The sequence below is a fragment of the Centropristis striata genome, chromosome 21 (assembly GCF_030273125.1).
Source record: "Centropristis striata isolate RG_2023a ecotype Rhode Island chromosome 21, C.striata_1.0, whole genome shotgun sequence".
NCBI classification, from domain to species: Eukaryota; Metazoa; Chordata; class Actinopteri; order Perciformes; family Serranidae; genus Centropristis; species Centropristis striata.
This window is the reverse complement of record NC_081537.1, coordinates 14,999,311-15,015,925: the sequence shown is the minus strand read 5'-3', so window position 1 is coordinate 15,015,925 and position 16,615 is coordinate 14,999,311. Positions and strand designations below refer to the sequence as shown.

The 16,615-nt window shown below is 39.7% G+C and overlaps 2 protein-coding genes across 2 annotated transcripts in view; one reads left to right on the top strand and one right to left on the bottom strand.

Annotated features, from left to right (window-relative positions):
* The window catches only part of afap1l2 (actin filament associated protein 1-like 2), a 46,035-nt gene that overhangs the window by 15,677 nt on the left and 13,743 nt on the right, over positions 1-16,615 (bottom strand). Inside the window, exons 2-4 of the mRNA XM_059324368.1 lie at positions 14,685-14,813; positions 9,244-9,309; positions 6,341-6,432 (exon numbers count right to left, since the gene is read on the bottom strand). Coding sequence (XP_059180351.1) covers positions 6,341-6,432; positions 9,244-9,309; positions 14,685-14,813 — 287 coding nt within the window. The remainder of the gene's footprint in view (positions 1-6,340; positions 6,433-9,243; positions 9,310-14,684; positions 14,814-16,615) is intronic.
* Positions 3,063-4,705, top strand: LOC131959238 (kelch repeat and BTB domain-containing protein 13). The gene has a single exon (XM_059324370.1). The coding sequence runs from the start codon at positions 3,063-3,065 to the stop codon at positions 4,578-4,580; it is 1,518 nt and encodes a 505-aa protein (XP_059180353.1). The 3' UTR covers positions 4,581-4,705.

Genomic DNA, 16,615 nt, shown 5'->3' with positions numbered 1-16,615 from the left:
CACTGTGGTTTAAAGTAAGTAACATCAGTTATACATTATGGAGCTGTTGAGGATTTTTCGTAATGCATGTGTAAGCAAATACAAATGTCAGAATATAACATGAGTTACAGTTTTCTCTCTTCAAAATGATGCAATGCAAAGCAAATATTTTAAAATCCCCATGCTGTAGACAGTGAGATATCCAAGTCTTGGTTGCTGTAGACATTTTGTAAAAGTATCAAAACATCAGTCTGTGAAGAAATGCTTACAAGCAATCAGGACTTTTGCATGGTTGTGATATCATAAATATATACTATGTATGGGGAAAAAGTGTAGCTTCCGTGCTGTAACAGTCATTCCCCGGCTGCGATGATGGTGCAGGGAGTAGATGATTTTGAATTTAATTTCTTAGCTGTCTTTGTTTACGTATTTTCAGTTTCAGTTATCCTGAGGCTTTTGTTTTCTTGTTTCTGTTTCCTGTTTTAATTTGTAAGATATATTCCTTGTGTATTTTGTCTTTCTTAACTTCCTGTCTGTCTGCTTTCCCACCTTTTCCTATCTACACACCTGCTCCGTATCAGTTTCATTAATCCTTCAATAGAATGTCCCTGCCATGCTGCCTCATCACCTCATTCCCTTCACCTGAGATTCTCTGCCCTTTCCTCCACCTGCACTTCATCTCCTCGTTAGTTTAGTCTGAATTAAGCCCTGGTTTACAGTTCACCTTGTTGGCTCCTTTTCTTGGGAACATTATGAAAAATAATGTTTCTTGAACATTAAAGCGCATAAACACATTCTTGTAAAAACACAGAATACAAAAATGACCCTGAAAATTTCCACGATATGTCTACTTTTTAAAGTAATATGAACACATTGTAAACGTATTTCCCTGGTTTATAACTAATGCCAGCAATAATGGCTGGATTCTAGTTAGGTTTGTATGTGCCAAGGCCTTAGTTTTGTGCTTACAGACTCTCTGGTGCACCAACAGTTAAATGGAACAGGACCATCGTTAATGATATTAGTTACACCTGTAACAAGCCAGAATGTCTGCCATGGGAAAGTCTAGTCTATACGGTTACTTTTTGGCTCTAACTGGTGTGTTTACATCCAAGCAGGTCAGATAAATGTTAACAACTTATCAGCTTTGGACATTGGGATGCACGGATAAACTCTTTTAGCACCACAAAACAAAGAAGCCTGTGCAACAGAGGCCCATAAAAACTGCAAATAAGTCAAAGGGACAACAGTATGATTGACTGACTTTTTCAGATGCCAGCCTGGTCTATATGGAGCAAGAAGGACAATGGCATAAATCACAAAACAACAGTGGAATTAAGCCAGTTTCACAATAAGGGAAATAAACAAGCCTTTAGATCAAGAGATCCAGAAAAAGTAAGTTTTGATCATGAATTATTTAATTAAAATGATAAACTATATTTAAAAAAATGTTTAAACTAGATCTCAATGATATGTAACGGTAATGGTTATATTGTGTAAGTTTGTCATTTTGATGTGACCTAAAACTGGACTTTATCTATTTGAATGAGCATTAAAGAGATTTTTGACACTACATGACCCCCAAAAGTAACAGAAACAGCTCCAAAAGCTCAAGAGCTGACAGGAACTTCATAAGAAAAAGTGATTCCTCTGAGAAAAAGACTGCAAAGCATTAGCACACACACACACACACACAGTACTAGCAGTGTAAACTGCTCCACAGTGAAAAAACAGCAGTTCAGGCATCTGCTATTAATTAAAACAAAGAGGCAGGCATTCCAGAGCTGCAGCAGCAGCCCCCCCTGACCACCCACCCTTATCTCTGTCTTTTTCTTTTTCTCTTTACATTTCACTCATCTCCCCAAAACTATATCTGCCTGTTGTTTGGACCAAAAATAAAGAGGAGACTAGAGAGCATTTCTTCAGACAAGCTGAGCTGATACTAAACCAGGAACATGCCAGGTGTGTTTCAGTAAGTGTGTTTTTTTTTCCGACCCAGGAGTCTCTGCAATCACTCTTAACTCTCTAATAGTTACTTTAGCCCCTTCCTTTCACTTCTCACATACATATCCTCACCACAGAAACATCATGCAGAGGTAATGGATTGAGGAGTCAGAGCATAAATAACAAAGCAAGGAGAGGGGCAGCGGAGGAGGAACAGGGGTGTGGTGGAGGGGCTTTGAGTAAAGAGTGGGAAAAAGAGCCCAAAAAACGAAACAGTCAGAGGAACATGGAAAATCCCTGGTTCCCATGCCAAGAATCCGGCACACACACACACACACACACACACACACACACACACACACACACACACACACACACACACACACACACACACACACACACACACACACACAAATACACAGTGTATCTGAGAGCCTGCTGGGAGCTCAGAGCATAGAGAAGGTAGTGATAAAAATAATCAGCTTTGGAAAGCCAGATCCAGTAGAACTCTCTGGGCCTTTGCTATCTCTCTTGTAACATAGTATCTTTTTTGGTCAAAAACACTTAGGAAAAGTGAAAACTACTATATTAATTTTGGAAACATGAATGAAAATGAAAGGCTGGGGAGGTGGAAAAAACTCACATGACACATATTTTGTGCAAACTGTGTTTAGTCACCCATTATTTTGTCTTCATGGTAAACCACCTCTATTTTGGTTTGCCCCATGTGTATGCATGTTTACTGAAAAAAAGTGTGTAAAATTTAAATAGTTATGTAAAACAAAACTGGTTTAAAGGGGCAGTGCTGGCTGATAATGTGATCATGGATAATCCAGTAAATATTAATGTTAGCCAATTATATTGCGGTTATGATAATCACCAGTTGCAGGCAGCCACATTACCGCTTAAGTGTACATGTCAACAGTTTTCCTTTCCCTGCCTGACGCTCGCGAGTGGCACTGCTGCTATCTATAGTACAACTCTATTTTCAGACCATGCAGACAGGACGCAATGGAAGTCTCACAAGCCTTTATTTACTGTCCAGTTCTGGGAGGAAAATGGCTACAGTCGAGTCACACGCTGCATTGTCACTTGAGAGTCTGTTTTAGGAAGAGAGCAGACCCGGGTTTCAAGAGATCATGGAAGTGCCCGGAGGCCTGGGAGTAGAGCGGGACATTCATGCAGAGAATGCAACCCTTGATCCGGAGGACAGAGAGCACCAGGCGGGCTGGGTGAGAGTGAGGGTGGAGGAGAGCTGGTTCACTGTGGAGCGAGCCTTGCTTGCGGAGAACAGCAACTACTTCAGTGCCCTCTTTCACAGTGGGATGGCAGAAAGTCAAAAAGACGAGCTCTACCTGAAGGGAGGAGTGTGTGCGAGGGGTTTCCTCATCGCCCTTGCTGTCTGCAGGGGAGAAACCCCTACTATCAGTGACCCAGAAGAGCTTGTAGATGCTGTAGAATGTGCTGCTTTCCTGCAGGTTGCATGCTTAGTGCAGCATCTTTGTGACATTATTGACTCAGACAACTGCCTCTTGCTTTACCATGCAGCCTCCATCTTTGGGGTGCATGCACTCTTTCACAATGCGGCTCTTTTCCTTTGCGATGCTTTTGATTATTTGAAGGACGCAGCAGAGACTATGATTGCTGAAGACCTTCTGCAATATTCTCAGTCACTGTCTCCTGCTACCTACATTGCTATCGGCACACACACTCCTTCAATGGAACTGCTCCAGGACTCATTTAGAGTTGTTTGCTACCTTGATGAAAAAGAGGGAGATTGGAAGCATCTGACAAACCTCCCGACTCTCTGTAGCACCTCCATGGCTGGAGTGGCAGTGCTTGACAATCGATTGTACATTGTGGGGGGAGTTTACGGATACGGGAAGGACACAGTGGACAGCAGCTACTGCTACAACCCCGAGTCAGGGGTTTGGACTACTCTTCCAGGTCCCCAGCAGCTAAGATATGACTTCACCCTGCTGGGGCACGAGGGCCGACTCTACGCCATTGGTGGCGAATTCCAAAAACGGACGATTTCCACAGCAGAGACTTACGACATTGAGAAAGGAGAGTGGAAGTTTATAAAACATGCACCAAGACCTGTGGCGTCTGCAGCTTGTGCTGTTGCAAGACGTCGGATGTTTGTTTGCTTCTGGAAACCACCGGACACCACGGATATATACGAATACATACCAGTGAAAGACGAGTGGAAACTTGAAACCACCATGATAAAGTCTCAAAGCTATGGCCACTGTATGGTAGCCCACAGAGACAATTTGTATGTGATGCGCAATGGGCCTTCTGCCGACTTCCTGCGCTGTCTAATGGACTGCTACAACATCACAACAGGCCAGTGGACAGCCATGCCCGGACAATACATCAACAGCAAGGGGGCGCTGTTCTCTGCAATGATAAGGGGGGACTCAGTGTTCACAGTGAAGCACATGCTAACTCTTGAATACAGCATCAGTGGAGATGGATGGAAGCCCCGCAGGCAGATGAAGGGGTTTCCAAAGAGTGGCTCACTTTGGACGTGTTTACTCAGGCTTCCCAAGACGGGACCAGTTATACCACAGCTGGATGAAGAAGCAGGGAAAGAAAAAATGTCTTTGCCAGACCCATCTGAGGGAATTGTGGAAGCCTTACTGGAACTGTGAAATTACTGCAAAACTGGAAAACAATGTTTTGTTTGTTAGGATTTCTTTTGGGCGATCCATTTCAAAAGTCTGATCTGTTTTTTTCTGTCAGGGTAATCTTTTATCTCTATAAACAGATGAAAAAAAGTTTTGAAGGGTTTGTTTTTTTTTGTCTGGATTTTTGCATTTGTTGTTATAATACACATTTTGGCCACAAGAGGCTGAAGTGCACAGCTATCCCATGTTTTAAATCAGGGATGGGCAACTGGAGGACCGGGGGCCGCATACGGTGGCTCTCAGTACAACTCCATGCATTTGAGCATGAAATCTTAAAAGCGCAGTGTAAAAATGCACAAAATTACTTCTTGCAATTAATGTTGGTCTGCTGTTCTTGCACTGAAAAAAAAAATCACAGTAAAGTGGTTATTTTATTTGCTTCAAACCTATTGTATTCCTATTTATACTGTTACACATGCATTTTCAGCATGAAATATGTTAAGTTACTGCACAGTAAACATATGTAAAATTGCAGTTTCATCATAACTGGTTAAGTGCACAGTCCTATATGTGGCCCTATGGTAGTGTCGATGAAAAATTGTGGCCCCCTCTAGCATTTAAGTTGCCCATCCCTGTTCTAAATAGAGACAGAGTGCAATAGAAAACATAAGATTCAAGCATCAGTTAGCATAATATGCTAACTTCCTGTGACATACAATGTGTTCAAAGTCTGACAAAAACCTTAAAAATTTCCCACAACCACTGGTTGACTCACACAAGTACACAGAGCTACGTAAAAACTTGGCATCAAACACTTTCCTAAAAAAAAAAAAATCCAGAAAAAAAATTCCCTTAGCCAAATTTTTTTTCACCTCTCATACAATGGAGTATTAGGCCACATTTAGAAGAAAAAAAATGAAATTAAAGTAGTAAATACTGAATTAATTACGAGGATTAAAAAAACACTGATACTAAAAGATTCTGATTGTACAGTGACACAAATCTTTTAAATGTATTCACTTTCACATGCATTCACATTTGGACACACACACACATGCACACGTGCTGACACTACGCATTTGTTCTGATTAGCAACAGCTGCTACTGTAGTTTATATTAGGGGAGGTCACTGCGTGTGTGTGTGTGTGTGTGTGTGTGTGTGTGTGAAAGTTCAAAGGCACTGACGGGATGTTCTAAAACCTCTCATTCTCTACGTTTTTCCTGAAGTCACACTGGGCCAATTCAGGAGCAACCGGCCTCCCAGCCGACATAAAACACACCACAGCTCTCTCACACACTCTTAGATACTCACTTCACCAGGTTTGCTGCCCCGTGAGTGATTAAATACCTGTTTCTGTGGGAGAATTCATTTCACATTGCCTCAAGCTTGTGACTCTGAGGGTTGTGGGAAATGTTTTTGGCTTGTTCGACCACAGGCTGCATTCACTTTAGTACATTAAAAACCAGTGGAATTCTCTGGCAACATGTGATATCAATTCATAGTGCTATTTTGAATACTTAGGCTGCTTAGTGATAGTAATGTTCTTACTGTAACAAAACACCAAAATACTGTCAATTACATTTAAAGTCAGAGTTTGTCTTTGGGCTCCTTTTGCATGCCGATAAAAATCATGATTTCCACTGGAGGTTCTCATGTATTTTGTTGAGTTCAGCAGTCCTACTGGGGTCAATTATGCTATTACCATTCCCACCACAGTGGCAGAGATTCAAACAAATCAAATAATTTCACATGTTAATCTACTCTGATGCAATCGAGCACTTACTGCTCTGGGGGGCGGCAGGTCGGGGAGGCTCTTCTGTGGGACGGGAACATATTTTGTTGCTTTTCCGTTGACCAGGGCATCTGATCTGTCATCTAGGTCATAAAAGCACAGAGAGGGAGGTCAGCAAAGAAGTCTTACATTTATATTGGCTGTTGTGAAATAAACATACTGGAATTGAGACTGAATGAAACAACTGGTGAGTCAAAGTTCTGTCCATGTTTTATCCAACACTATTTCCAGATGTCCAGATGTCTCCTATACATGTCAGGGCTTTCTGGTATTCTTAACCCTTGCTGTGAGCACAGACCCTTCATTGTTAGATTACAGTGACCGTATAACCAAATCAAGGGGGAGATTTTGTATGGTAGCAACAACCTAATTATGCAAAACATACACCACAGTATGAGGTCGAGAAAATTGAAGAAGACTTTGCATAAGAGATTGAAAAATTATGGTTTTCATTGGATTTGCCCTTTCGCTAACAATGACAAGTGATGCTAGGATTGATTACTGAACAGGCATATTGAGGTCAGGCCCTAAAATATCAAGGGCCCCCCGGCCTTGACCTACAAAATGTCACTCACAGAGGACCACAAAGAAACATAATACAATTACAAAGACACACAAAAAGACCAAATCCGCTACAAAGAGATGTAAAGCTGCTGCAAAGAGACACATACAACTACAAAGACACACAATTACTACAAAGAGATACAAAACAACTACAAACAGACAAAAAACAACTACAAACAGACACAAAACAACTACAAACAGACACAAAACAACTACAAACAGACACATAATGACTACAAACAGACACAAACAACTACAAAGAGACACATTATGACTACAGACACAAAAAACTACAAAGAGACACATAATTACTACAAACAAAACAACTAAAAAGAGATGTAAAACAACCACAGACAAGAAAATACCTACAAAAGACCAAAACAACCATAGAGGGATAAAAAAAGACACAAAACAACAAGACAAAAACAAGAGAACAAGAAAAAATAGGTTTAACAACTATGAAATTGGTTGTGATTATTTGGGAAAATAATAGCTTAAATCAATGGTTTTCAAATTTTTTGTGCCCAATGCACACCAAGGTGCAAGCCAAAATCTCAAGGCACACCATTAGGACTTTCCACTTGGACATGGACTAGTCAGCTAGGGAGGCCCTTTCACCCAGGAGAAAGGGGTTCCTGTCCCGTGTGAAAACAAACAAACAATGTGGTTTAAACATCACTGGACTTCCGTGCCTTGCGGTTTTACGCAACTATGTCACTTTCAGTAGTCAGGTTGTCCTTGTGACTACTTCACTTCCAGCATTTACATACATTTATTTACTGTTTAAACTGTCTTTTATAACGCCTTAATAGGAAATATTTTGACCTAAACCTAGATCAGTGGTTTTGTAGCCTAAATTCAAGGTATAATGACATGTGCATTGTTTTTAGAATGCTCTGTGAACCGAGCTATAGATCATTTTGACCAAAAGCTCATATGGGTCATTATGGGTTGTTTCAGCAGGTGCATGTGATGTTGACTACAGTCACAGGCACCGTTTACAAGACAGGTGCTTCAACGTGCCAAACTACATCGCCTCCATCTAACTCTATTTGTGCCTAAAGCTAAAAAAAATCCTGCGACCCCTTTAACAACATTAACCACATGTTTGAAATAACAATTATTACATTTAGATGTGAGGACACGATGATCTCCTGCTGCCAGTAGCAGACTCTAATTTTAGCAGTACTGCTGTGAGTCATACTGCAATAATAGTGTATGGTTGTTTCCACGACACACATTAACTTGTCCAAATCGTGTGCCGTGGCACCCTAACCCTTACCCTAACCCTAACCACTGGCATAAATAATAATTTCTTGACAAGAGTTAGATGAGCAGATTGATACCACTCTCACATCTAGCCTTTAAATATGAAACCGCTAACCTTCTCTGACCATTTAGGTTTAACATGTTAATTATTGAGCTTTAGGGGTGCTGATAAGCAGATTTTGTTGCCTTTGGACAAAGTCAGGTGAGTTGTTTCCCCCTATACTGCAAATCTGTTAGCTAATGCTTAGCTAAAGCTCAGCTGGCTGCGGTTTAGACTGTACTTGGACCTCCAGTTTGGCTTTGAGACAGTCACTTTAAATATCTTTTTTTTATGATTTTCTTACTGTATCTTTCTCTGTCTCAAACATGAATTTAGATAAAGAACATCCTAGAGCATTAAATATCAAAAGAAAATATTATTCATATATATATTGGTTAGGTTTACCACTTGATCGATGATTAAGGAACCTCAATTCTCACATCTCGGCATCCCATCTTTCCTTCAGTCTCTGTGAAAGAAAACTTGTGGCTTTGCTAGCGTCGCTGCTGAAAATATGTGTGTTAAGTCTAGTGCTCACTGAAACCACATTCTTCAACTCTGTCCAAACAAAACAGGTCAGCCTCAGATGGTGAGGAGCTCCGAAGAAACAGACAGGAAATGGTGGCTGAGAGGAGGGGAGCTGAGGGGGGCTGCTGCTTGTTGCAGCTTATTCTCATGTCTGCTATTCTCTTGAATCATGTCAAATCAGGAAGTATAAAATGCAATGACATAACAAGAATGCACTGGTGTTTGACCCACTTGGACAACCTAAAAATACCAAAGTTTAGTTCTAGGGTGAATATCATTTCACAGCAAACAACCAACAGTTGTAGATATTTTTTTTTGTCTGGCTCATAGTGGCTGTCTGACTGTCTTAACCAACCAACTTGCAATGCAATTCAGCATTTCAATATGAAACATAACATCATACATATTTATAGATTATATTTCTGCTTCCTTTTACAAAATAAATCATCAAGAGTCAGTATCGCACTTTAGAGAAGGACCGTTGGAAACACACCTTTTCTTCCTTTTTCCTTCCCAGTAACATTGACTTTGTTCATGTAGATATACTCCTCATCAGCACCTGCATGGAGACAGCAAAAGATGGTCAACAGATGAAACTGCAGTGTTACTTTGTGTGTGGTTAGAAGCCATTTGAATACCACTCGACAAAACACCAGACACTTATGAACCTTAGTGATGCATCTGTGGCAAAGTTGCTGCATTCTTGCAAATAGTCTGCTAGTCTCTGCATTTAATAATAATTTGAAAAGTTATGCCACAGGACAGAGCTCCATGCATGGTTCTTAGAAATCCCTATATTGTCATCAAACTGAACATGTAGTATGTGATTCATGACTGTAAATGAATCAGAGAACCCTCTGGATTTTATTGGGAAAAGCTGCCAATTGTGAATATATTGTATATTCAGGCTAGTGCATTTTTGTAAAAGACTCATATTTATAAATTCCTCCCATATAATGAAAGTGATAAATTTGTTGCCTAAGAATAACAAATTAACTTATGCTACCTATACACCAGAAGACTTTGAAAAGATTTGGAAAGACTCCTGCAAGACTATCAGCTCACACCTGCTCACATCTAAAGACAAGTGTTTAGAGTTTTTAGTCCCAGCCTAGTCTCAGACTGAGATCCTACAAAGACTGTGAATCTTGCAGGGTCACTATTTACAAGACTACAACTAGATTCTTTTAGCATTTTTTACCTACCATGCAATGTTTGTGTGTGCAGTGGTTTGTGTTGGAAAAAAAGAAAAGAAAAGAAGACGCCACAAAATGCCCCTCACAAAGCTGAAAAGGGGTTTCTGTTTTTCTGACATGAAAAGTTGACTATTTTACAGTAAAAATAGACAAGAAGAATAGATAAGGAAGAATAAAGGAAAGGAAAATTTAGAAAAGAATTCATGATATACATTTATGTCCTATTTAATTATATTTAATTTATTTGTTTAATAAGAATAATTATACTTATCAGCTCTATCAACTTTCATTTAGTTAATCACACATTAATCATCAATTATTTATTACTTATTTATGTATACATTTATTTATACATTTTAACTGGGTCTGCTTACTGTTCTTTTTACTATGAAACAGCGCCCCCAAAATCCCGCTTGTGGTCGTAAATATATTACATCTCTATATTTGTATTTAGGCTTGAGCTTACTAACATTATTGTGATGTAACTTTTTGCTGTCGAAGTGGTTTTACTGGCCGGTCTGCTCATCTATTGGTTGTTGATTGTGTTCCGTCACTGCGACTTGCGATAATATCAAACACGTTTGATATGATCGCAAACCAAAGACTAGGAAAAGACTGATATGAAATAGTGCAGATTACTACCTTACACTTAACGATCGGGATGACGGGAGCGCACTGTGACTCCAGTAAGACTCCTAGATTTACTGAAGACTTTCAGTTTTTAGTCTGGGACTGGGTAAATCGTTAAGCCCAGCATTACTCGTGCTAAGACCATATTTATTATAAGGCAAAATCTCACAACCTTTGTTCTGATTAGTCTAAAGGAGAGGTGTCAAACTGATCCATGAAAGGTCCGGCAGGTGTTTGTTCCAATCAAGCAGGAGCACACCTGACTCAACTCATTCAATCACCTGAACTGTCCTCACTCTGTTGCTTGGTTGGAAGCCGGACGGCCCTTTTGACATTTGAAACCCTGGTCTAAAGTCTTTAAATTTGGTATGGACATAGTTTGGGCAAATATCTAAAAGTTGGACTTTGACATTTTTGAGATTACATGAAAAATCACACTTTTACTAACAGTCAAAGTCAGGATCTTAAATAAGGCAAGAAAGCTAGTGCTGTGTTTATTATGTCTTCCATGGGAATATTATATGATAATTATATTCAACTTGTTGTGAGTTCATGGAAACCAAATACTTGATTGTGCCCCTTTGTGGTGTTTGAAATAAAGCCATTTTCTTATCATACTAGATTTACTCTTTGTGCATGTTTTTCTCCTAAAATATACAAGAGTAAGTTGCAATCACATGTGCCCAAAGACTACAAATAGTACGATAAGAAAATCTCACTTTACAGCCAAACTGTTTTGTGGTTGGGCAAGCACAGAGAACAAGTCAACCAAAGGAAAACGCAACTTTCAGTTGCATCTAATCATCTACCCATACATATGGCATTGACTTACTTTCTTTGTTGAAAGTTGTACAAAGTAGTTAGTAATACCTAACATCCTTGAGATAGACCTCTCCATATACTGTACACAGAGAAACTTTACTGTACACAATCATAAGAAGAGCATGCATTTTTGTTACAGCACCGATGGGAAAATCTGACTCTACCTTAGTGCCAAACAAACTTTCATCATGTTTGTCAAAAGCCCAGGATTAGAAGGGGGAACTTGACCCAAACAAGTGGCCTATTGTGCGGACAGATGGGCCCATTATTGACACCCACTCTCACCGTGGCTGGCATTCATCAGACGTTAGTCAGAAAACTCCTTGCCTGCACAGATCGAGCACTGTGTCTCTTCTATCTTTGAAGTTTGGACGATTGCACACAATAAATATCTGCATGGAATTTATACTCACAAACAAGAATTTGGAGTGGTCCAATTTTTTTTCCAATAAGGTTTTAGTTTTATAGGCATAAAAAGCCAGAAAGAGTAGTATTTGACGAAATGAGAAAATAGTCTAATATAACATGGTTTCCTGTTACAACAATAAAAGCACAGTGGTTAGGAAGTACTTTACATGGTGAATGGAGTTAAACATCATGGGACAAATGATCACGGCTGTCATTAGAGGCTGAACTTGACTTCTCTTTGCACTCAAACATAAATATTTACGGGTCAGCGTGAGCAATGGTATCATTCAGGCAATAAGCGGAGATGATGAAACCTCATGTCATCCACCAACGCTGAAGTCAGCTCAGTGAGAAAAAGCACTGTGTTTGGTTAAACGTCGGCCTTAGCATGGTGGAGTAATTACAAGCTGGCTAAGACGTCGCCATAACATTGCCACATAAACAGTTTGAATGAATGTTTTTTCTCAAACAATAAACCCTGTGGTTTCAGGATAGCAGGTTCCAGCTGGTTACTGTAACCTGTTATGGGAATTTGTTCCGGAGCTGCAGTTTTGAGGAAGGTCGTTTCATTGAATTAAAAATTTTAGCTGACTAAGATTATACCCTGAGAGGAAATCAAACAAAACTCCAACCATGGGTGATACTCTGGAGAAGCGCTCTCCTTTGAAATAGATACGGCGAGGTGAAACCAAACAACAGCAGATTGAAACTATGTTTTGCCTGTACAGTGAAAACAGATTTTCGGGGAACAGAGTTGAAATGCTATTTATAAGCTGCTGCTCAAAGGAAGTGAGCTTCCCCAGAGGATAAATGCAGCTTCGGAAAAATGATACAGCTTGGAGCCAGCAGAGGAAGTACGGAGAGACAAGTCCAGGACCTGAACATGGAAAAGCATGACTGCTAGTGCGTGTGTGTTGGTAAGCGGGTTGTGTGTGTCAGTGTGTGAGAGACAGAGAGGGAGTAGCAAAATGCATGTTGGCTCTGTCAATCTAACAAAACTGGCCAGTAAACTGTTAAAAAAGATCAACATAAAGGAAAGATTTGGTGCTAAATTGAACATAAAAATCTACGATTCTGACAGCACCATGTCATTCATTATTCCCAATTAATCACACCTAGGGGCTGAAGCTTGGTTCACACCGTAACTAAGTGACTTCCAGGCCCCATAAATCACTTTAGCCTACCAGCAGTTGCCACATTTTCATGTTGAGTGTCAGAGCCAGTGAGCAAGAACAACAAACTTGTCTTTAGCTGTTTGACAGGAGACGTTAACGGGCCATGCATCATTATATGACATAGCAGGAGAGGGACTTTGATTCAATCTTGCTTGTAACAGTTAAAACTAATAACCTCAATCTGATGATTTTGCAAGCGATGTAGAAATGCAGGCAGAAGTATTTAATTCAGCCACCACAGTGTGGTTTTTACTCACCAAAATGGGTTAAAAGACCCCAAATGTATTTGTTAATAGAAGCCTGAAGGAGTATAATTATTACATGGTGGTTCCTGAGACTTTATAATAGCAAAAATAATACCAGAGTGGGCTGCTTGATAGCCGATAATGTAGGCTCATTGAATTGTGGGAAACGCAGGGCATGACCACATGTTACATAAGGTGCTTTGCATAAAACGGACAACTGGTCATAAGCTTTTGAATGACACATATTTAGATATTTGTGGTTTAACCTCAACCAGTGTAACTGTCATGTAATCACAAATACCACAACTTTAAGAGGTAAAAAATAAGGACCACAGAGGACATTTTCAGCTACTTTTTTTCTTATGTACCAAGGCTGATAGGCTTTGGTTGACCTTTTCAATGTATCTGCCATAATAAATAAAAAGTGCCATTAGGATTCTCATATTTCTTGGAGCTGGACGTCTACACTAACTCTTTCAGCAGCCTTCATGGGAGGAAAATGTCAAGTCATGACACAGAGCAGGCCAGATTTTATCACACTGAGGAATGAAAGATTGTCTTACAGTAAAGTAACCAAAGAAAAAAATGTATTTGTGCAATGTGGTGGTTACACAATCAAACAACATCCTGGAATGGCAGAAGTAACAAACCTTTTCTCAGTTCACCAGCACATCTATCTTTGTTTTTTTGTTTTTTTGCATCTATTCTATTTCAGACTTTCAAATTTACAGTATCGAACGGCTCATTTCTAAACCAGGGCCAGGCAGAACAACTTTCTCTTCCCCTCCTGTTATTTTCCTAATACCAGTATTTGTGTTGAGGCATTATGACATCTAAGACTTTCAACCTTTCACTTCCTACTTGTCTTTGTTTTTTAGATGCCAAATTGTTGTCAAATTTCTCACAAAATATCCATAAAATTCACCAGTTCCTCAAGTGAGAACGATAGGTCATGCAGTGGAATAATCGTAAAAAAAAAAAAAAGTTCCCAATCATATTTCCTGTGTCACCTTAACCTTTCCTTCGCTTTCTTTTATCATGCAAATACTGGGAACAGCTATCACCGTGTTGTAGTACTCTGAGTACTAAAATACAACTGTAGCGTACATGTTGTTTACGACTTAAAGCTCATAAACACACTGAGGTTGGAAGTAGGATTTCCCAATGGGACGCATCTTGAATGCACCATTGGCCTTGGTGGAGGTCAGTGCGCTCCGAGTGCCATTCTGGTTAAAAATAAAGAGCTTTGAAAGTTGGTGAGTAATGTCTAAAGATATGCACTCCTCCTTATTTTCTTACTTTACTGATATGGCACATCCAATCTGCTGAGCTGAAGTTGATTCAGATCCTCTCTGACTAAAATGTTTACAAGTAATCTTATTAATCTGCATCTTTTTGATGCAAATAAGTTTTGTACTGTTTATATATACACTACACTGTGAAGAGAATCCCTCCTACCATTGGAGCTTCTGTAGGACTGGAGGAGATCGGACAGCAAGCCCTTCTGGATGGTGGCGTTCCCACTCAGGGTCTCCTTGTCCAGGATGAGCAGGAAGCGGTGGAGCTCCATCAGGAGCTGGTCCAGCACTGGAAGGAAAGACAGACAGAAAAAAAAACGTCTCAGAGGTATTGCATTATAAAAATTCCTTTACGCTAAATGGTGTTAAACATTTCTTGGCGATGGAATATTTAGGAGTATTAAAACAGTGGCTTCAGACCAGAACTGTGACAGTTCCCATCAGCAAGTGAGAGAAGAGCTACGAGCAATATAAAGCCTGTGAAGTTTCCACACAGAAATATTCAGAATTATACGCTTTAATTTATGGCTGAGAACAGGGAGTTAAACTCAGTGACTTGTCTTTTAACACTGAGCTGAAAGTTTGTTAGCTATTTCATTCTCACTGCTTGGCCTTTGTGTCTGGAGCTGCATGCTGCATGCCAACATTTAACATGGGAGAGACTCTTCAGAGGTTTTTTGCTGGCAACAAGTTGATAACCATTCAGACTTTATGTCATTCAGTCATTACTCTTATCCAGTTGCTATTGACAGTTGTAATTCTGTTTGAGGTTGTTTTGGGAGTTGCAAGGGTTTAGTGAAAGGTCAAGTCCAGATGAGGGAGGAGCGTGGGCCCTTGAGTCGGCGGGGCCTCTGTGTCTGGGTGCAGCCCACACACATCCTTCAGGGGTCAGCGCTGAGCTCACAGCCCTCTCCACTGTGTGGGGAGCTCTTTGTGCTTCCCTTCACTGTCTCTTGGCCTCATGAATAGGCCCCTTGCTACAGTGGGCCTCAGTGTGTGAGCACTTCAGCAAAAGAGCAGGCAGAGGGGGGATAAAGAAGAGAGACTTTATTAAAGGAAAAAGGTGGGGCTAATATATCAGAGGGGATATCATGCTTTTTTTAGATACTGGAATGTATGAAATCGACAGAATGTATAACGTCTACTTTTGAAGTTTTTTTAAAATGTGCCTTTCTCTGTCCACTTATGTTATAAATAAACTCAAATTTTGCACCAGATGACAGTCATGAGTACATACAAATAGGCTAAAATGTAATTTGTAATGTAAGTAATTATTCCAGTAATGTTCGCTATTAGCATCTGAAAGATAGTACAGTAAGTAGTTGACTCACTATTTATATATTGCTTAACTTGCTTAAATAAAACCCAAAATCAGGTCAAATCGCTTAGCTTAGCTTAGCTTAGCCTAGCCTAGCTTAGCATAAAGACTGGAAACAGGTGGAAACCAAGGGTTAAAGTTCCACTTTCATTTAATATTGCTTTGTTTAATGTGTAGATAAAAAAAGCAATATAAAACATGTTCACTTCTGAGCTTTAGTGGAAGTTGTTGTATATTTTACATTCAAAGAGAGCCAGACTAGTGCTATGCTAAACTGATTGACTGCTAGCTAAACTTTAGCTTACACACTTGGACACAGTTTAATACAATTTAATACTTTAATGTTCATATTGCTTGGGGTGTTACTTTTGCTGTCACAAGAGAAATCTGGCCGTTAGCCTCTAAACTACAGGACCAGCTTCCACACAGTGGATCTGCTATCGTGAAATGCTAATAAATGCTACTTGATACAAAATGCTTCTTGACACTGCTACAGTACGTTTAGATAATATATATCACAAAACACATAACATACCCATACTTTGAAAAATAACTGCCTTTTTCTTTGTACCCATCACTACCAAACTGCTGTTACTTAAAGTGAAATCAAAATTTAATTAAAACTTAAACTGAAATTAAGTTAAAAACAAAAACTTCAGCCTCTGCCCAAGAATTTGACTCTACTTCACACAAGATAAAAAACTATAAAACATTTCACAGCTATTATAAGTATATTAAAACTGCTCCTCTCTGTTTGAAGTCTTTTAAAACTG

Excerpts from the sequence above, each read along its gene's own strand:
- LOC131959238 (XM_059324370.1), top strand. The coding sequence starts at position 3,063 with ATGGAAGTGCCCGGAGGCCTGGGAGTAGAGCGGGACATTCATGCAGAG.